This window comes from Geotrypetes seraphini, chromosome 7 (genome assembly GCF_902459505.1).
Source record: "Geotrypetes seraphini chromosome 7, aGeoSer1.1, whole genome shotgun sequence".
NCBI classification, from domain to species: Eukaryota; Metazoa; Chordata; class Amphibia; order Gymnophiona; family Dermophiidae; genus Geotrypetes; species Geotrypetes seraphini.
Window position 1 is genome coordinate 141,921,376 of NC_047090.1, and position 21,523 is coordinate 141,942,898.

Here is a 21,523-nt window from a genome sequence, read left to right on the forward strand (position 1 = left end):
TCTCAGAATTCTGTTAGCCTTCCTCCCAAATGCAAGGAGGATGGCTATCATCCAGCATCATTGGGACTTCCTGGAGGCTGTGGCTGAGTGCGGTTTGGAGAACTGTGTACGCCTGGAGGTGTCAAATCTCTGATGGAACTCCTGCCATGCACTCTGGGTGGAGGATCCTCCAAAGTACTGACAACACCATCTGGAGCCGCAAAAATTATTCTGAGCAGACCCCCTGGAGTTCCAAGGTCTGCTGTTCAGAAGCATCATTGGTCGACGATCAGTCACACTGGTCATAAGATTGTTCAGGCCCTTTCCAAAGAGCATCTGTCTCTTAATGGGGAGTCTGCTCAAGGGGGCTTTAGAATCTAAATCTCTCGTCCAATGCCTAACCCAGAGCATTCTACGGGCAGAGATGGAATAAGCCAAGACCTTACTCAGGAATCTAATAATGTTATATGGGGCATCTGCCACTTAGTCAATTCCCACCTTAATCAGCTGAGAACACACTTCATCGGCCATGCTGGTAAGTCTACAGACTCTGGTACGACAGGCTTTCCCCACAAAAGAGGCCGCTGAGGCCACCTTAACACCCAAGGCAAGGGCTTTAAAAACTGATCCTTGAGGACTATGTCCACTCAGCAATCCTGTGCATTCATCAATACAAACACCTCTCCCCTCACTAGGAAGGGATGTATGCTTGGTAGGACTCCACAAAACTGGGACTCCAGGAAGTCCTGCCGGTTCAGCTGATAAGGGATTGCCTTACTGCGATCAGCTGAACCATCTTTGGGAAATACTGCCAGCTCAGCTGAGCGAGGATCCCCAGCCGCAATCAGCTGAACCAGCAGAGAGATCTACGATTCAAAACCGTGGCTTCAAGGCATCCTGCCAGCTCAGCTGATCGGAGATGCCCCTGATGCGATCAGCTTAACCAGAGGGGAGATCCCCAATTCCTCTCTCCCTCCCTTCCATCCACCGATTCCTCAACTGCCTTCCTGCGGAGCCCCGATTCCTCTCTCCCTCCCTCCCACCCACCCACCAATCCCCACAGCTCCCCTCCCACCAAACCCGATTCCTCTCTCCCTCCCTCTCACTCACCGAACCCACCAACACCCCTCCAACATCCTCCCACACACCCATGTAGCTTCCGATGAAAAATGGCAGGAGGGTGCCCATTCCCTTCTGCCAATAGGCCTGCCTTGTTAAAATGGTGGCCTTTCCCCCCTCGCAGTGCATCCCAAGATTCACTGGGATGGGGAAGGGCCACCATTTTAAGCCAATCAGGGCCTTGGGTACCTCCCAGTGCATCCCAAGATTCACCAGAAGGGGGAAAGGCCACCATTTTGAAGAAGCGGCCCTATCAGTAGGAGGGAGTAGGCATCCCTCTTTCTGATTTTTCATCGGAAGGTGCAAGGGTGTGTGAAGGAATTTCTGATTTCTTTGTCTTAAATTCATAGCTTTTTAAATTAATTTTGACAGAGCTACTCCACACATTGAATTACTTTGCACATTCAAGTTATTCTGAAAACTAGATCTGTGTATGGCCTCAAGGCATCCAAAACGGACTTAAACTTTTCAATACCAGCAATTCTCAACTGCTCAACAAGTCAAGGTTTCAGGCTGTCCACAATAAATATGCAAGAGAGATTTGCATAAGATGAGCTGGCTGGACTAGAACAAATCTTAAATTTTGCACACCGCTCCTTGAGGATTTGATAACTGAGCAAGCATGATTAGGTTAAATGTTTAAAAAAAAAAAAAAAAAAAAAATATATATATATATATATATATATATACACACACACACACTTCTCTGGGCAAATGCCTGTGTGAAAACTGCCCATCATCTCTGTCAATAAAAGTTTGCACCATTGGCTCTTTGGGTTTGTGTGGCTCTCAGATCTATTATTCGAGTTGGACTGCAGCTGCTTTTGGTGCACCTCAGAAGCTGCTACCCCAGGTAACCTCACAGTCTGCCTAATGATTAAGTTGACCCTAGCCAGTAGCTCATGCAAATTTCTCTCATGTCTCTTCACTGTGAACCTTCTGAAATCAAGACTGGATGAAGCTCCTGAGGACTAGGATGAGAACCACTGGTCTAGCATCTCATCTGAGCACAACTCACCTATCAAATGGTAACTCCTGTGCAATTAAATGTAATTTCTGAATAATATCAGCTGCCTCTTTAATCTATCAAAAAAAGAAAAAAAAGGTTATTTGTATGATGATCAATATTCTGAAAAAACATTCAGAGTTTCTGATTAAAAATTACTTATCAACACACACTTGCCTTTTTTTGGCCAACCAGCCAGAGAATCAAGAAATAAATCCTGTAGAAGACGGAAGAACTTGAGCTTGTAACCTTCTCGAATTAAGTCCAAAACCCACTAGTCCAAGTCAATCTCCACCCAAGCCTCCCAGAATTCCAATAGCCTCCCTCTAATGTGCAGGACTACAACTATCGACTGGTGCCCCCAAACCTCTGTCATGATCCCTGGTAGGCTCTTTCTGACCAGAGAACTCCCCTGTGTACTGGCAAAAACACTAAGAACCCCCAAAATTAACATGCCCGAACCTCTTAGTGGTCCTGGGATGAGCATCCAGCAAAGTTTTAGGATGTCATTCCACTATACTGGCAATCAGATCATCCAAACCCTTGCCAAAGAGCATTTGCCCCTTGAAAGGTAGCCTGCTCAAAGTGGCTTTGGAGGAGAAATCAATTGCCCATTGCTTGATCCAGAGCATTCTGCAGACAGAAATTGAATAAGCAGACACCTTGCTCATGTCCCTAAAAATGTCAAACAGAGAGTCTGCGACATAATTTACCCCTGCCAATATCAAGTGGGGGCAAGTGTCATTCTCCAACAGAGGGGAGCGACATAGTCTAGCATGACAATCACGAGCAACAAAAGATGCTGCTGCAGCTGCTTTGAGCCTAACACTAAGGTGCAGTACTCGGAGAGACCCCCCAGGAAAGAAACTTGGGAATACTGGTAGACAAGTCAATGAAGCCGTCTGCACAATGCGTGGCGGCAGAAAAAAGGGCAAACAGAATGCTAGGAATGTTTAAGAAGGGGATCACAAACAGATCGGAGAAGGTTATCATGCCGCTGTACCGGGCCATGTTACGCCCCCACCTGGAATAACTGCGTCTAGCACTAGTCGCCGTACATGAAGAAGGACATGGTACTATTTAAAAAGGTCCAGAGAAGAGCGACTAAAATGGTTAAGGGGCTGGAGAAGTTGCCGTAAAATGAGAGATTAGAGAAACTGGGCCTCTTCTCCCTTGAAAAGAGGAGACTGAAAGGCGACATGATCAAAACATTCAAGATAATGAAGGGAATAGACTTGGTAGATAAAAACAGGTTGTTTATCCTCTCCAAGATGGAGAGAACGAGAAGGCACTCTCTAAAGTTAAAAGGGGATAGATTCCGTACAAACACAAGGAAGTTCTTCTTCACTCAGAGTGTGGTAGACATCTGGAATGCTCTTCCGAGGCTGTTATAGAGGAAATCCCTCCAGGGATTCAAGACAAAGTTAGACAAGTTCTTGCTGAACCAGAACATACGAAGGTAAAGCTAGACGATCTAAGGGCCACCACAGGAGCGGACTACTGGTCACGATGACCAGCAGCGGCAATTCTTATGTTCTTATGAATCCAATCTGCAATTTTGCACATCTTTAAGAACTATTCTCCCTTCGCAGGAAAGGGAAATTCACCTAGTAACCTGCACTACCAATGAATTTACCTTTGGGATGACAAACATCTGTTGAGTATAGTTTTGTTATGGCTTTAGGCACCCGCAATTGCCCCTCCGGGGTCTCCCATTGCTCCGTAAGGAGCAACATAACATCCGAATGTGAAGGGAGGCATGAGGACTGTGCTTTAGACCTACTCATTACAAAAGTCTGCGCAGCCGAAGTCTGAAGCAGTTCTAATTTCAATTCCTGCAACGCCTCTGTGTTAATATCCAACAGCTCCGCCAGCTTAAAAAGCCTGCGCCCTGTTGGGTCGTCTCCCTGGTCCATAGCCTCTATAGCCTGCTGCCCGCTGGTGTCTGCCTGAGCTTCTGAACCTCTGAAAACAGAAAAGTCACTGTGGGAACCAAGCAGCATAGAGTCTAAGCTCCCAGTATCCCAGTCCGTCTGAGACTGGTAGTCCTGGTGTGCAGCTGATACCTACCCAGCTGACTCTGCACTCCTAGGGGGCTCTCCATTCTGTGTCACCACCGGTGCTGGCACAGAACCTGTAAATTGCTGTTTATAATTCAAATAACCATCATAAAGCACAACTAACAAAATCAGGCGTAAAAACCTGAACAGAAGGACCCAAGGCCCCCTGTGAGGACTCTGAAAATAATCAGAGCAGATCAGATGCCTTCTGAACATGCTTGCAGAAGGTAAAAACTGAAGGGCTACAGCACAGCCCACTGAGGAAAGAGGCGGAGCCAAAGAAAATGATTGATGCCTTCTGCAAGGTTTGAGGGCGACTACCTAACGGATCTCTATATCCATTGCACTAGAAAAGAGGGAGATGGGGGTTCCTGAAAAGGCAGATGAGGAACATAAGGATGGACACAAAGAGGAAGTTACTAGAACAGTACTGGCTAGGGAAGATGGACGTACACAGAGAAGCTTGTCATCTATATTCTGTGGTTTATCCTGTAACAGTAGTTCGCGATTTGCAAATTTAGCCCTCAAAAAGGCTTTATGAATACATGTTTTAGGAGAGCCCTGTTCACTAATTCTGGTCTCCAAGATCTTAGATTGCTTCATAAATTCTTCCTCTTCAGAACACAACCTTCTTAACCTAAGGAACTGACCCACCGGTAGGTTTGATTTTAATTTATATGGATGATGGCTATATCTACTGCATTTCTTCAAGAGCTGTTACACCAGAGGATCCCGTTTTTTCAGTATTTTCAAGGTAGAGACTTTCTACATAGGCATTATGTACAAGAGCACCTTGAAAGAGACCTTAAAGAGATTGAAATAGTGCTGTTTAAGTCCCAAATGCGCAAAAAGTTGTTATCAAAGATCTAAGCTGCATTAGAGTGTTGCCATTCAATTTCAACAACCTCTGTAGAACGACTGTGGGAAATCTGGTGGGGGATGCCAGTGCCAAAGGACTCCTGGACTACTACATACACCTATGTTCACTCATGCTCTCTTATTACAAACTATAAACAAGTTCAATATCAGATCATTTAAGGGCGTATTGGACACCTTCCTGCATGTTAAATATTACATCTGAGCATAGGGGACTGTGTTAGAGAAATTGTGGGTAACCAGGCTCTAAAGAACACATATGGTGGGACTGTCCTATTACACAGAATTTCTGGATAAGAATTTTAGACTATATCTGCAATTGGACTGGAGCAGATTACAGGCAAAATAAAGGGATGTGTATACTAGGTATAGCTCCCAGCAACTGGTAGCAGGGAAATCACCAATTAACCGGTCACAAATTTTATTATTGGCAAGATGTGCATAGCAATATACTGGAAGACTGCCCTTGGTCCTACTGTGGAGGCTTGGTATCAAGTAACTGCAGAGCTTAAATCTTTTGATAAGCTCACCCTAGATCTTCAGGATAATGGGAACGAGCATGCGCACATTTGTACTGTACGTTTCACTGAGGGGGGGAAAATTTGGGAGAATTAGAGGAGAAGGGAGGTGGGATGAAACAAAGAAAGGTAGTATTGGAGGATGTTATGGATAAATGGGTGGATACGTTGTACTTTATTGTTGTTACTTATGTTATGTGTCTCTGGATGTACCCTGCCATTGTTTGTATTTAATTAAAAGTAAAACTTCTAATAAAAAGCACAGGGGAAAAAAAGTATTTACCGAGCCAGAGGTGCCACAAGACAATGTAAAAAGTCCAAGCTCTCCTCTTGTTTGTGGGAGAAGATCAAACTAACATGTCCACTAAAACACAAAGCACAAGATAGATGCCTACTATTCACAATCCTCAGGTACAGCCCTAGTCATAAAGTTTCTTGAATACTGCCCAAGTACAAACTTTCAAGAAACACATCACTGACCTGCAAGTGGAAGAAAGCACAACCTGCCATGGGCCTAGTTAAGCCTTGTCAAATTGAGCACAAATAAAAACCCTACCTAACCCTTAATTCTTTTCATGAATGCAAAAGCTTAATAAATCTATCCCAGTTCCTGGATTAGTGCTTTTTAAGTGGGAAAAAATGGCTACAAATGTGATAGCTGCTCACTCAGCATCTCAAATCTTTTATAAAATGAAAAAAAGTGTTAGCATTGCCATGTTAAGAACATAAGAATTGTCAGACTAGGAAAGACCGAAGGTCCATCAAGTCCAGTATCCTGCTGCCAATAGTGGTCAACCCAGGTCACAGGTACCTGGCAAGATCCCAAGGAGAGTTGATGAATAAAAATGCTTTATCAGCACTCTGCAGGCTAATGTTGTTAATTTACATTGTGGAACAATAAAACTTCAACAAGCCAGTCACTGACTGGTTGGAAGTCTATGGCGGGTTATGGTAGCAGCTTGTAATTAGAGCAGTGCTGCTTACAGCTTTGAACTTACTTTATCCTGCTGGCAGCTCTTACCTTTTCAGAATTTGTAAAAACTTCAGACTTCAGTTCTCCATCCAGAAACTCATTAAAGTATTTCATCAGTTTTTGGGCCTCCACTGCCCGTTGCCTTGGTGTGTTTACCCCCTCCAGCTGGTCGCCAAGGTGACAGACTTTAGTTGCAACATAGCTGATATGCTCATCTAGCTCCTGGAAATGTTGGAAGGCAATCTAGAAAAAAAGTACATATACAAATGGACTTGATGTTCTTTCAAATAAAATCCCACAATTTTGCCTAAAAATAATATACAAGTAAAAAAATAAACAAATGAAAGCTCAAGAAAACATACCTAAACCATGTCTGGATACAACCATGACAGTGTCTTTCCTCAGACCTCTAAATCCATCTCCCAAGTAGGCTGCATGTCCTTGGAAACTTAACTTACTTATCTAGAAGTTTTCTCTCTGTCATGAGAAGGGCTGATAACTGCAGCACAAAGTTGAGCTTCTGTATAAAACCTAAAATACATTCCTGACTCACCCTATTGTGAACTCTTACATATTAGGTACCAGTTTGATTTTCTACTTCTTTGGCTGGAAGTACTACAGAAGTATTTCCAGTGTCAAGGGTAGAAAAAAATCTCAAGCCCCACTATGAATGCATCTTTTAGCTGGTTCCAACACTTGATAATATGATATCTTTCTACAGACAGAAAGTGAACTCTCATTTTCCTGCTTCAGCTGGCTAGACAATCAATCTTTAATGCCTTTTGCACTGGGGCTGCTAGAAAGATCTGGCCAATGCAGTCAAGCAGTGTCTGTGTCCTTGCTTTAACTTAAAAAAAAGACATTTTAATTGGAACCCACCAACCAAATCCAAAAGTAGCACGACACAGGTGAAAATTAAGAGGTGTGTGATTACCACAACTGATAGCAAGACTGATTTTGTCTTACCTGGTTGCTTTTCTGTAATTCTTGTACCTTCTTGGCAAATTCCTTGGCTTCTTTCTGGCACTGTTGCTCTAGCTTCTCAACCTTTCTTTGAATTCGCTCATCCATTATCTTCAATTCTTGGATATGGTTTACAAATTCTTCTAACAATCTGATAATGAGTTAACAGAAGGACTTCTTGATAGTTAGAATGCCATGATGGTCAAGGAGTTGAGATTATATTTAATAGAACAAATTCAATGGCTTGCTCACAGCTGAGGCTGTATAGAATTTTAATCTTTCATGGATGATAAGGAAGAAAACAAGCAAACAGTTAAGACTTTTGATGAAGGTAGTCAAACAATCAGAATGGAGGCGTAACCTAGAGCAGCAGGTTATGAACTAGAGATCAGGGTTCAAATCCCACCGACACTCTTTGTGGCCTTAGGCAAGTCACTTAACCCCCTTCACAAACTTGGATGGTAAGTCCTCTGCGGACAGGCAGATAGATACCTATTGTATCTAAATATAACTCATCTTGAACTACTACTGGAGAGTTATGAGGGAAAAACTAAAATTAATGAAATAAACCAAATAAAAATCCTCTCATTTTAGTATCAACAGCACACTTAAACTTGCAAATCAGTGGCAAAATATTTTATAAATTGCAAACAAATCCACATGAATGACAAAGCTCTGTATATAGAATATTTAAGAAGAAATTTTGCATTGCCATAAATAATCCCCATCTCTCATGTCAGGACAGGTACAATTTCGCTCTTCATGGCTTCCCTCATCCAGGCTGCAGCATACTGGATAATGCCTGGAGATTTCTTAAGGAGCAGATAAATAATAAAAATGAGTCTGAATATCTTCTGTTACAGTGATTAAACACCAGTAGAATAAAAGATCTCAAATGTGAAATTTAGACTTATCTGTTAAAATTCAAAGTCTTGCAAAATCCAAGAAAACATTACTTTATCACACTAAATGAATCTGATGGATTTCTTTGACTGGGTGAATAAAGAACTAGATCAATGGCATTTGCTGGATGTGATCTTAGATTTCAGAAAAGTTTCAAAACTGTTCTGCATAGAAGGCTCATGAATAAACTAAGCAGTTTGATGATCAGACCAAAGATAGTAAAGTAGATTACAAACTGATTGACTGACAGGTGACAGAGGCCAGTGGTAAATGGAATTCACTCAGAAGAAGGAGTAGTAGAATGTCTCAAGGATCCATGTTAGAAACATGATGGCAGATAAAGGCCAAATGGCCCATCTAGTCTGCAATATTGCTGAAAAGTTAGAAGGGAAGAGAAAGCATGCCCTTTAGCAGATAACACAAAGATTAGCAACAGAGTTGACAATCTTGAGTGGGTGGAAAGCATGAAAAGTGATCTACAAAAATTAACTTTAGCAAATGCTTGGCAGTTAAGCTTTAATATGAAGAAATATAATTTCGGGGGGGATGGGGTAACAATTCTCAGTGGGGGTTGTCTTCCTTTTTTTCTTTTTCCATTGGAGGGGATGGATTTGGGTTTCTGTTCATGATAATAGGTTGTTGAAGTTCTGTATTGCTTGTGATCTAATGTATAATTTTCATTAAAACGATTTAATCTAATCTGAAGTATTGTTCAGTGATGTATCTGAGGTGCAGAAATCCAAAGGAACTATATGTAGGAGAGGCTGATATGCACAGATCAGCAGAGGGAACTTGGGGTGACTGAAGATCTCAAGGTGGCAGCCAAGACCAGAAGAATGATAAATGTAGAAAAGGACATAAACAGCAAAAAAAGGATGTAATAATGGCCCTGAAAAGTCAATGGTGTTGGTGTTCAATATTGTAGGCCATATCTTGCCAAGAATATAACATGACAAAGTCATTCAGAAGACAATGACAAGAATGCATCATTTTCCCAATTTTTTCTTTCTGTATCTTGTGATATTCATTGCAGGTTTAGATTATGTTAATTTTCCCTTTGTTGTTTTTACTTATTTAAACTTTTGTATAAAAGTTTATTCTTATGTAACCTTATGCTTAGGTTTTTAGGCAGTATATTAAATACAATAAACTTGACACTTAAACTTGAAACTTGATGTATGAATTGAGAAGACTTGAATATGTATACCTTGGAGGAAAGGAGAGACAGGGGCAATATGAAACAGGTATTAAACAATATTAATGAACAAACATTTCCCAAAAATAAGTAGGCTATAGAACTAAAGGATATCCAGCTAATCCAGAATACTGCAGCCAAACTGATCTTCTCAAAACGCAAGTCTGACCATGCCTCCCCACTCCTTGCCAAACTTCATTGGCTCCCAATAATCTCCAGAATCCATTTCAAATGTTCCTGCCTGGCTTTCAAGATCATTCACGGAATCCTGCCTCCTCTTATCCCACTGTCTTTCAACTCCTCCAGTCCCGACTCCTCCAGAACTGCCCAAAGGCTTAAACTAGCCTTCCCCTCTCCACGCGGCATCCACTATTCAGGCAAACTGGGAAAATCCCTTCTCTTCAAAATCACAGGTCTTTGGAACGACCTCACCACCCCGCTGCGGAACCTGAGCTCCCTTCAGTTATTCCGCAAACAACTGAAAACCTGGCTTTTCAGCAAATTGTAGCTCTATCCTTCCCCCCTTTCTCTCCCCCCTTCTACACATAAGTTCATGTAATCCTTTTTCTTCTTCTCTACCCACTATTTTAAGTTCTTGTAAACCGTGTCGAGCTCCATTCTCATGGAGATGATGCGGTATATAAACTTAAGGTTTAGATTAGATTAGATATGGAATGAAGCTGAAAGGAGGGAATTTTAAGCAACATCAGGGAATACTTTTTCATGAAAAGGGTGATGGGCCATGCTGGTCTTATACACGAATATAGGATGTCCTGGGCGTTATTTGGAGAGACCCCCTAGGAAAGAGACTTGGGAGTGCTGGTCGGCAGGTCGATGAAGCCATCTGCGCAATGGTGAAAATGGCAAACATAATGCTAGGAATGATTAAGAAGGGGATCACGAACAGATCGGAGAAGGTTATCATGCCGCTGTACTGGGCCATGGTACGCCCTCACCTGGAATACTGCGTCCAGCACTGGTCGCCGTACATGAAGAAGGACACGGTACTACTCAAAAGGGTCCAGAGAAGAGTGACTAAGATGGTTAAGGGGGTGGAGGAATTGCCGAACAGTGAGAGATTAGAGAAACTGGGCCTCTTCTCTCTTGAAAAGAGGAGACTGAGAGGGGACATGATCGAAACATTCAAGATAATGAAGGGAATAGACTTAGTAGATAAAGACAGATTGTTCACCCTCTCCAAGGTAGAGAGAACGAGAGGGCACTCTCTAAAGTTAAAAGGGAATAGATTCCGTACAACGTTAAGGAAGTTCTTCTTCACCCAGAGAGTGGTAGAAAACTGGAACGCTCTTCCGGAGGCTGTTATAGGGGAAAATACCCTCCAGGGATTCAAGACAAAGTTAGACAAGTTCCTGCTGAACTGGAACGTACGCATGTAGGGCTAGTCTCAGTCTTTGCCCTGGGGGTTGAGGTGGGAGCGGACTGCTGGGCACGATGGACCACTGGTCTGACCCAGCAGCGGCAATTCTTATGTCTTTTTCTGCCATCATTTACTATTTATTATGGTGCTATTTTTTTTCCTTGACTTTCACCAGATTAGTCTAGAGAAGTGGATTATATTTATCTGACAGCAGATTAATATAGAGAAAAAGAGCTACAGCTGATTTCACTCTTATTAATGGGGATATCTATTCAATCAAAATTTCAGTTATGTAGGCTACAGCTTGATTTTACAGTGGAAAACTCCATCCAGGTCAATGTTAACTTATTTATGCCAGTAGCTGGCACTAGAAGAGCTTCCTAGGGTGCTCCAGACAGCTATTGGTATTGTGTAGACTGAAATCTCCCAAACTGCTACTCCAGACTAGAATCCAAGACTGCCAAAGCACAGAAAGTTAACTTTGTTCCTGGCCTAGCTAAAGACACTGCTCTTCATATACTCACCCATGCCAAAAAAATATATATTAAAAAAAAAAAAAAAAATTAAACCATCGCACCATTAATGGCCCATCACCACTAGTTTCCTATTCAGTATAGAATCCAATTCAAAATTCTCATTCTAATCCACAAAGCCCTTTCATTGGAAACCCCTCACCATCACATTTCTTCTTTAATAAACGTCTTATACTCCAACTGGAGCCCTCCATTCTACCTGTGAATCCAGGCTCTCTATTCCAAGTTTATTTGGCATTCGGTTTCCCTTTATACAGTCACAGCTTTCTGGAGTTCCCTACCATTTTTCATTTGGTCTGAACCATTAAATATAAAATTTAAATTGTAATTAAGACATTTAGAGGCAAATTCTATAAACGGCGTCCCAATTGTAGGCGGCGGTAGGCGTCCTACCATGCGTCCTACCGCTGTCTAACCAGCCAATCGGGATGCATTTAAATGTAAAAAAAAAAACACCAAACCCCCCCCCCACCACCCTGGGGCAGGCAGCTTACATTGTAGGCATTTTCGCAAGCCTAAGGAGGCGTGTAGGCTGCTTAAGCTCGCCCAAGGATAGGCTTGGGTGTGGTTTCACCCAAAAGTGGCCTTAGGTGAACATAGGCAGCCTAGGCGTCTCCTCCATGGGAGTGGCCTAAAGGATCTGGCCAACTGGAGTCTTAGGCGACTCCCAGTGCATCCCAGAATGCACTGGGAGAGAGGCCTAAGATTTCGGTTGGCCCTTCCTATGGGAGGGGCCTTAGGCACCCGGGCCAATCAGGACCTTAGACCCCTCCCCAGTGCATCCCAGGATGCACCAAGAAGGGGAAGGCCTGCCATTCTGTTGAGGTAGACCTGCCAGCTGGAGGGAGTAAGCATCCCTCCAGCCGGCCTACAAAAAATAGGTGCTGGTGGGATCCGGGTGGGCTGGGGCATCCCTCCTGCCAGTGATCTTGGGGGGGGCGCAAGAGGAATTGGGCACTCTTCCTGCCATGGACATTTGGGAGGGTGGGGGGGCTTCGGGGGTTCTGGCAGGAGGGAGTGGGAATCCCTCCTGTCAGTCGATTTCACGGGGGGATGGGTTTCTTGCTGCGGCTGCTAAACTGATTGCCCGCAGGGAGATTCCCTTGTGGTAGTCAGTTCAGTGGCAACACAATTTTCTAACCAGTAACTGTGACATGAACGCTGGACAGATGTGATTCTATATAGGACGCCCATTGGCGATTCTCAAAAGCCATTTAAGTGGCTGCTGAGAGCAGGCATCCTATACAGAATCTGGCCCTTAATGTCCAGATAGCTTATGAAGGCATATGCAGAGCAGTACCCAGCCACTAAGAGTCCTGGTCCCAGTGGCGTACCTAGCATATGTAACAACCTGGGCCCAATCCTTTTTTTTTTTTTTACACCCCCCCTCCTCTATTTGAAAAACATGATTTTTAGTACAAGAGTGAACCTAGGAAAAGGCAGCATCTTACACACTGCAGTGAACACGTGACTAGAAAATCAATACACAAGTCAGTTTAGTATAGATCGATCCCGCACAGTCAATGCTAACAGAAAATCATGTCTTTCATACACACAGAACACAGAAACACCTTCACCCAGTATGGAATAAGTAATCACAACTAACAATAGAAATATGTAGACAAAACTAAACGACCAAGAAGCAAGACAACGCAACACCACAGAAACAGTGATGCATGTCCCCTAATATTGTGCAAAATATAAAGCTAGCAGATATAAATTTGAAAAAACTGAGAAATAACAATCATCACTTTACAAATTAATAAATAACAATAAAACAAAAATGGAAAATACGATAATACCATTTTATTGGACTAATACATTTTTCAATTAGCTTTCAGAGGCCAAAACCTCCTTCCCTCAGGTCAGTAAATTATACTGCTGTCATAGTATCTTGTCCTGACCTGAAGAAAGAGGTTTTGGTCTCTGAAAGTTAGTAAAAAAATAAAAAAGTATTAAAATTAGTCCAATAAAAGGATCACCTTATTTCCATTTGTAAATGTTTATCAACACAGCTACAATACTACTTTATCCAAAAGCAAAAAAAAAAATAGAAAAATGTTTTTTACCTTTGTCATCTCTTCCTTCCATCCACAGTCTGTCCTCTCTCTGCTCTTTCTGAATGGCATCTGCCCTCTTTCTATGCCCCTTCCAGAAACTGTTAACCGTCCCCTCCCTCCACTGGTCTGGTATCCATCTTCTTTTCCCTTTCCTCCCCTACCCCCATTGTCTGGCTTCGCTGTCTCCTTCCCTTCCATCTCTCCCTCACCCCCTCAGATCTGGTATCTCTGTCTCCATCCCCCTCCCCCAATGTTCCGACATCTCTCTCCTCCCCTTTCCTACCTCCCCCAAATAGTCTGGTATCTCTCACTCTCTTCTCACTTTCATTTTCTTCTCTTCCCTGGTCTTCCTTCTCAATTTATTTTCTGTCTCTATTTAGATTAAATTCTTAGTATCCAGGCCTAGATTCTCAAAAAGTTGTGTTAAAAACCGATGGACTGCTGTCACAGCTGTTATAGTAGCGATATTTAAAAAATGAGCCATTCTCTAAAAAACACTCATGTAAATGAGGTTGGCGGAAAGTAGCGAAGATTCGCAAAATATGCATGAGACTACCCCAAAAAACAGCAACAACCACTAAGTCAAGCAACTTTCAACCGATAGCGAGAGAGAAGCCCACTCACACACTGCCATGCAACCCCCTCCCGTGCCTCCGACAATCCCCACCCTTTCCTCCATACCTTACTTAGATAGCTGGCCAGAGAGATGCCTACTCCCTCCGGCTAGCAGACTCACCTCTTCAAAATGGCAGACCTTCTCCTCCCCGGTGCATCCTGGGATGCACCAGGGAGGGGCCTAAAGCTCTGACTGTCCCAGGTTGCTTAAGGCCCCTCCTATGGGCGGGGTTTTAGGCGCCTGGGCCAATCAGAGCCTTAGGCTCCTTCCTGGTACATCTGGGGAGGGGCCTTAAACAACCTAGGCCAATCAGGATGCACCAGGGAGGGGAAGAACTGCCATTTTGAAGAGGCAGGCCTGTTGGCTGGAGGGAGTAGGCATCCTTCCGGCCAGCCATCTAAGTAAGGTAAGGGGAAGAGGGCGGGGGTCGTCAGAGGGGAGGGGTTGCGTGGTGGCGGGAGAGAGTGGACAACTCTCCCCCTGCAGGGGGTGGGGGGTTATTAGTGTTGACGACGTGGCAGGAGAGAGTAGGCATCTCTCCTTCCAAACTTCATTTTGGGTTGTTGTTGTTTTTTTTTTTTTTTTTAAATTTATGTGGGGGAACTTAGCAATGTCAGGTGATTCTGCGACGTGGAAGGAGCGAGTGGGCATCTCTCCTGCCGATCTTCAATTTGTTTTTGTTTTTTAGATTATTTTAATTTGCGTGGGGGAGGGAGGTCTGAGTTGTCAAATCTTACTTTCCTGTCAGTGCCTGAGTCAATCAGTGCTCAGGCACTGATCAGAAATTAAGGCAATGGCAGCTTAGACCTGTCAGTAAATTTTGGCTGCAAATATGGCACAACGAGGTTAGAAAATCGCTCAGAGCGATCATTTTAATATTAATGACCCCGTTGTAATACATTTGCATGGCAGTATTGGAGACTGCTGGAAAACTCAGAAAAGACCTCGCTAAGCCACATTGATAATCCGTCACTAAAACATTTGCATGCTAAATCTGCTAGAACCAGTTTAGCGAGCACATTAAAGGCAGATTTTAGTTTTGAGAATCTGCCCCCAGTCTTCAATTTTCCTCATTTCACTGTGTATACCTAAAGTTTGACACCTCTCATTCATTTCCTCCAGTATCTCGCTAATGCTATCCTCTTCCCACATCCAGTATGCACCCTCTTTCTCTACCCCCTTCCATTCAGCATCTTCCTCTCTTGCTCTTCTCTTCACTACCATCCAGCGTCTGACCCCCATCTCTTTCTCCCTCCACCCCACTTCCATCCAGTATCCTGCCCCTTCTCTCTCTCCACCCAACTTCTATCCAGTATCCTGCCCCCTTCTCTCTCTCTTCCTCCACCCCACTTCCATCCAGTATCCTGCCCCTTCTCTCTTTCTTCCTCCACCCCACTTTAATCCAGTATCCTTCCCCTTCTCTCTTTCCACCCACTTCCATCCAGTATCCTGCCCCCTTCTCTCTCTCCCTCCACCCCATTTCCATCCAGTTTCCTGCCCCCTTTGCTCTCTCCCTTCACCCCACTTCTATCCAGTATCCTGCCCCCTTATCTCTCTCCCTCCACTCCTTTCATCCAGTATCCTGCTCCCTTCTCTCTCTCCCTCCACCCCACTGCCATCCAGTATCCTGCCCCCTTCTCTTTCCCTCCACCCCACTTCCATCCAATATCTTGCCCCCTTCTCTCTCCCTCTACCCCACTTCCATCCAGTATCCTGCCCCCTTCTCTCCCTCCACCCCAATTCTCCCCAGTATCCTGTCCCCTTCTCTCTCTCCCTCCACCCCACTTCTATCCAGTATCCTGCCCCCTTCTCTTTCCCTCCCTTCACACCACTTCCATCCATTATCCTGCCTCCTTCTCTCTCCCTCCATCACACTTCCATCCAGTATCCTGCCCCTTCTTTCTCCCTCCATCCCAATTCTACCCAGTATCCTTCCCCCTCACCTCCCCACTGTTGCTGCTGCTTTCCTGAACCAGCAGCAGTAGTAAACTTAAATGCAGGCTTTGCAGGACCTTCATGCACCCTCTCACAGTTGCCACTCTGCTCTGGAAGAAGGAAGTGCATCAGAGAAGAGTGGATCAGTAATCACAGCAGGGAGGGGCTGCCCCCAAGGTCCTGCGATGGCTGCATTTAAAGTTTACTGCTGCTAGTTTACTGCTGCTAGTTTGGCAAAGCAGCGGCAGCAGAGAAGGGTGGGAGGTGCCAATGTGCTAGCTGCACCCCCTTAGTGCTTGCAGCCAGGGCAGACAACCCCTGCCTCCACCTTGGAATGCCACTGCATGGTCCTTTGTTGCATTTCCCTCTCTCCTCCATTTTAAGCTTTCCAGTCCTTCCTAATGAATAATGCCATTCTTTGCCTTATTCCTGCTTAAATGTAAACTGCTTTGTGTGACTATACAATAAGGCAAATTTATTTGTTTCTTAATATACTGCTTCACTGAATAGTCATACAAAGATATTTTCCCTCTGAAGTAGAGCACAGAAGACATTCTACCCAAAAACCCCTACAGTTAGAACAGACTCTCTTTATGGAACAAATGTATAGTGCTATCATGGATATATGGGTTACTTATCCACTTGTATATCAGGTGAAGTGAAACTGTACTGGGAGGACAACAAAGGGAAGTTTGGCAGCTTTATTGACCCTAAATTGGCTGTCCGACTCTCTCTCATCCCCTCCCCCCCCCCCAAGTCTTCCAACTGACACTACTCCCACATACGCTGTTCTCTACTTCCAACATAGAGCTCTTTGTTAGCCTGAGTCGTCGTTTGCCAAACTCCTTCTATATTCTCATAATACTGAAATCAATGTGGGAGACTGGGCACTGAGAATTCAAACCTTTTGAGAGTCATGTGGTGTCGGAAGAAAACAGAATAGGTTTTGCAAAGGTGGCACTTCCAACAAGCTGTGGAACAGAGAACGACACAAGGACAGAATTTGTCCCTGGTCAGATATCTATACCCATTGTATCATTTCTTCTACCAGAATCTCTCCAACCCTGAGATGTCCTGTCTGTCTTCAAATTAGATTGTAAGCTCTTCTGAGCAGGGACTGTCTATTGAATTTTAAATGCACAGCGCTGTGTACGCTTTCAGCGCTATAGAAATTATAAATAGTAATAGTAGTAGTAGTAGAAGTAGAACCAGAGGAATCACTCCCCCACAACTCCAAGAAACACAGAAAAAAAAAAACACCAATGAAAGAACTCCAATGAGGAGAAGCAAACAAACCCCACACTTCCAAAAACCTCACCTGTGGTTTTAGAACATAAAACAGTTATACAAAATGACTAATTAAATACATAACACTAAGAATACATGGGCTTGCACTCATATAAGAGGCTGAAAGCTATGCTGTCAGTAGTTTCACTACCAGCAGGACCTCCCAAGGCAGACAGATTTCAGTAGAGATGTCAGACTAATGATGTACCACCCATCTGGGCAGCAGCAGTTGGGCTGTGTTGGAGTCGGAGGATCACATTTGATGCGACAACAGCATCAACATTGAATTTATACTGCGCAGAAGGCCCGGCAATCTACTTCTATATTCTGCCATGAAAACTTGAGAATGTTCATCAAATCATTAGGACTCAAACACAAGTCTAACAATAAGAAGACTGTATGCTTCTTCCCCCAATTTTTTTTTCAACATACTAAAGGATCACACAACAGACATATATGTAGGAGATATCAGAAATCAGGGAGGGAACATAGAATCAAAATTCACCACATCAAGGAATTCAAAAAGCTAGCTAAAATGCTATGGATAGCACTAATAAGTATATGGTCAACCAACCATTAGAAACTTACTAAGTCTACAAATAGACTCAAATCTAGGGGACAAAACTGTTCCTTGCTAATGCATTCCACTCCACTCTGTCATACTCGTATCTTCTTTCAGCTGTCTCTTCTCTAAGCCGATTACCGTATTTTCGCGGATATAACGCGCACCATTGTAAAACGCGCACAGGGGTATAGCGCACAGAAATCACGATGATATGTACAAAAACTTTTCTATACCGCGCTCAGGCATATAACGCGCATGCTGCCCGACTCTCCTCTGGGCACCCCGACTCTCCTTTCGCTCTCCCCGACTCTCCTCTGGCCACCCCGACTCTCCTTTCGCCCTCCCCGACTCTCATCTGGTTGCCCCGACTCACCCTGACTTTCGGTGCACTGCCCCGACTCTCCTCTGGTTGCCCCGACTCACCGTTCACCCGCCCTGACTTTCGGTGCACTGCCCCGCCTCTCCGTGCCTGTCCCCCTTGAAGTCCTGTCCCCCCTTGAAGGTCTGCCTGTCCCCCCTTGAAGGTCTGCCTGTCCCCCCTTGAAGTCCTGTCCCCATCCTGAAAGCCTGACGCCCCCCCTCGACGTCCGATTCTTCTCCCCCCTCAGCAGGACCACTCGCACCCCCACCCCGAAGGACCGCCGACTCCCCGACAATATTGGGCCAGGAGGGAGCCCAAATCCTCCTGGCCACGGCGACCCCCTATCCCCACCCCGCACTACATTACGGGCAGGAGGGATCCCAGGCCCTCCTGCCCTCGACGCAAACCCCCCTCCCCCCCAGCCGACCCGCGACCCCCCTGGCCGACCCCCACGACCCCCCCACCCCCCTTCCCCGTACCTTTGGAAGTTGGCCGGACAGACGGGAGCCAAACCCGCCTGTCCGGCAGGCAGCCAACGAAGGAATGAGGCCGGATTGGCCCATCCGTCCTAAAGCTCCGCCTACTGGTGGGGCCTAAGGCGCGTGGGCCAATCAGAATAGGCCCTGGAGCCTTAGGTCCCACCTGGGGGCGCGGCCTGAGACACATGGTCGGGTTTGGCCCATGTGCCTCAGGCCGCGCCCCCAGGTGGGACCTAAGGCTCCAGGGCCTATTCTGATTGGCCCACGCGCCTTAGGCCCCACCAGTAGGCGGAGCTTTAGGACGGATGGGCCAATCCGGCCTCATTCCTTCGTTGGCTGCCTGCCGGACAGGCGGGTTTGGCTCCCGTCTGTCCGGCCAACTTCCAAAGGTACGGGGAAGGGGGGTGGGGGGGTCGTGGGGGTCGGCCAGGGGGGTCGCGGGTCGGCTGGGGGGGAGGGGGGTTTGCGTCGAGGGCAGGAGGGCCTGGGATCCCTCCTGCCCGTAATGTAGTGCGGGGTGGGGTTAGGGGGTCGCCGTGGCCAGGAGGGTTTGGGCTCCCTTCTGGCCCAACTACACAAAGTACGGGGAAGGCGGGTGGGGGTGTCGTGGGGGTCGGCCAGGGGGGTCGCGGGTCGGCTGGGGGACGGGCGGAGGTTCTTGGGGGGGGCGGTCGTTGGGGGGAGGGGGTTTGCGTCGAGGGCAGGAGGGCCTGGGATCCCTCCTGCCCGTAATGTAGTGCGGGGTGGGGTTAGGGGGTCGCCGTGGCCAGGAGGGTTTGGGCTCCCTCCTGGCCCGATATTGTTGGGGAGTCGGCGGTCCTTCGGGGTGAAGGTGCGAGTGGTCCTGCCGGGGGGGGGGGTTGTATCGGACGTCGGGGAGCCGGCCGGGCAAGAGGGCTTGGGCTCCCTCTTGCTCCGATCGTGGATGCGGGTGCGGGTGGGAGCGCGTGCGAGCGGTCGTTCGGGGTGGGGGTGCGAGCGGTCCTGCTGGGGGGGTGAATCGGGCGTCGGGCGGGGTGGGAACTATGTTTAAAAACTTTTGTATACCGCGCTCAGGCATATAACGCGCGAGGGGTATGCGCGGTACGTAAAATCACGTATAACGCGCGCGTTATATCCGCGAAAATACGGTAGCCTTTAAAAGGGAATTCATTCTACCCTGTTTATCCCTTTGGGTGCCTTTTTCTGTACCTGTTCCAGTTCTGAGATGGAGTAAACTAGCCTAATGGTTAGAGCAATGGACCGAGAACCAGGGGAACCCGGTTCAAATCCCACTGCAGCGCCTTGTGATCTTGGTCCAAGTCACTTAACCCTCCATTACCTCAGGTACAAACTTAGATGGAAAAATATGTTACAGCATCTAATTCATCTTGGGCTACCAATATAAAAACAAGTGTAAGCCAACCCAACAATATGTTGAAATTATGAGCTGTTTGCAGTGGCAGTCAAAACAAATACAGTAGAGTTTCAGTTAACTGGGACTCTCACACAACCAGCAAAAAAATTGCTGGTGGAGAGGGGAAAAAAAAAGTCCCCCGAAGCACCAGTGGCAGTGTCCTAAGCCGCAAAGCTCTCCTCCCTTCCTCAAGCCCCAAAGTGGCAAAAGCAGGTGGCGATCCTGAGCTGCGAACTCCCTCGCTCGCTCCCTCTCTCGTGCTTCCTTACCCAAAGCGCAGCAGGAGGCAGCCTCAAAATAGGCTGCTCATGGCCAGCCCAGGCAGGGCCTTTCCTCTTGACAGGCTGGAAGTGACACATCAGAGGAAAGGCCCTGCCAGGGCTGGCCGTAAGCAGCCTGTGCCTCCTGCTGACCGCTGCACTTTGGGTAAGGAAGAGAGGGAGGGAGGAAGGGAGGGAGCGAGGGGGTTCACGGCTCAGGACCGCTACTTGCTTCTGCCACTTCGGAGCTTGAGGGAAGGAGGAGGGCTTTGTGGCTCAGGACCGCTGCTGCTTCGGGGCAGTAGAGTTTCTAACACACTCTCAATTAACCAGAAAAACAGTTATCTGGTATCCACCAATCACCATGTGTGCCGGATAACTGAGATTCTACTGTATGATAGGAATTATTCATAAAGGAATGAAAAACAAAAACAGAGTACTTTAATGTCTCTATTTTATCAATTTTTGGTGTTCAATTTATTTATTCATAGCACTAGTTTGTATATTCCTGCTGTGTGGGATTTTAACTTTCTTGTTCACCACTAGGAAGGCAATTGCTGGTATTAAATATATAGGTAAATATGTTACTGCAACACATTGAGTCAGTCTAGGCTTTATTACCAAACACAAAATAGGGAAAGACACTTTCGTACATCTAAATCTGGTTTTATGCTCTGTACTGTTTCAAATCCTCATGATTTGAATTTTACTTATTAATTTGTTCTACTTAGCTTAATGCGCATAACTTATAGCTTTTATTCAATGATTAAAATGTTGTCATTTTACCTTTTAGGATCAAAGGCTTCTGCCCCTCCCCTGGAACCACCACCAGGAGTTCTCCAAGCGAGGCGCTCAATATACTCATCCGCAACAAACGGCTCCTGGTCACATGATAAAAAGGATTTTATACATTAGGACCATCCCTTGCTCTCCTATCTGTTCTATTGGACAAAAACAATTAAGCCTTCAACAGACATTCCAGGTATATCCAGAAAATACTGATTTATACTAGTGTTGGCTTTTGCACTAAAAAGTTATTCTGTCATGGGAAGATTTTAATT

At 45.6% G+C, this 21,523-nt stretch overlaps 1 protein-coding gene across 1 annotated transcript in view; it reads right to left on the reverse strand.

The window, feature by feature from the left end:
* The window catches only part of EXOC5 (exocyst complex component 5), an 86,300-nt gene that overhangs the window by 59,546 nt on the left and 5,231 nt on the right, over window positions 1-21,523 (reverse strand). Inside the window, exons 2-5 of the mRNA XM_033951321.1 lie at window positions 21,249-21,343; window positions 7,498-7,645; window positions 6,580-6,774; window positions 2,117-2,181 (exon numbers count right to left, since the gene is read on the reverse strand). Coding sequence (XP_033807212.1) covers window positions 2,117-2,181; window positions 6,580-6,774; window positions 7,498-7,645; window positions 21,249-21,343 — 503 coding nt within the window. The remainder of the gene's footprint in view (window positions 1-2,116; window positions 2,182-6,579; window positions 6,775-7,497; window positions 7,646-21,248; window positions 21,344-21,523) is intronic.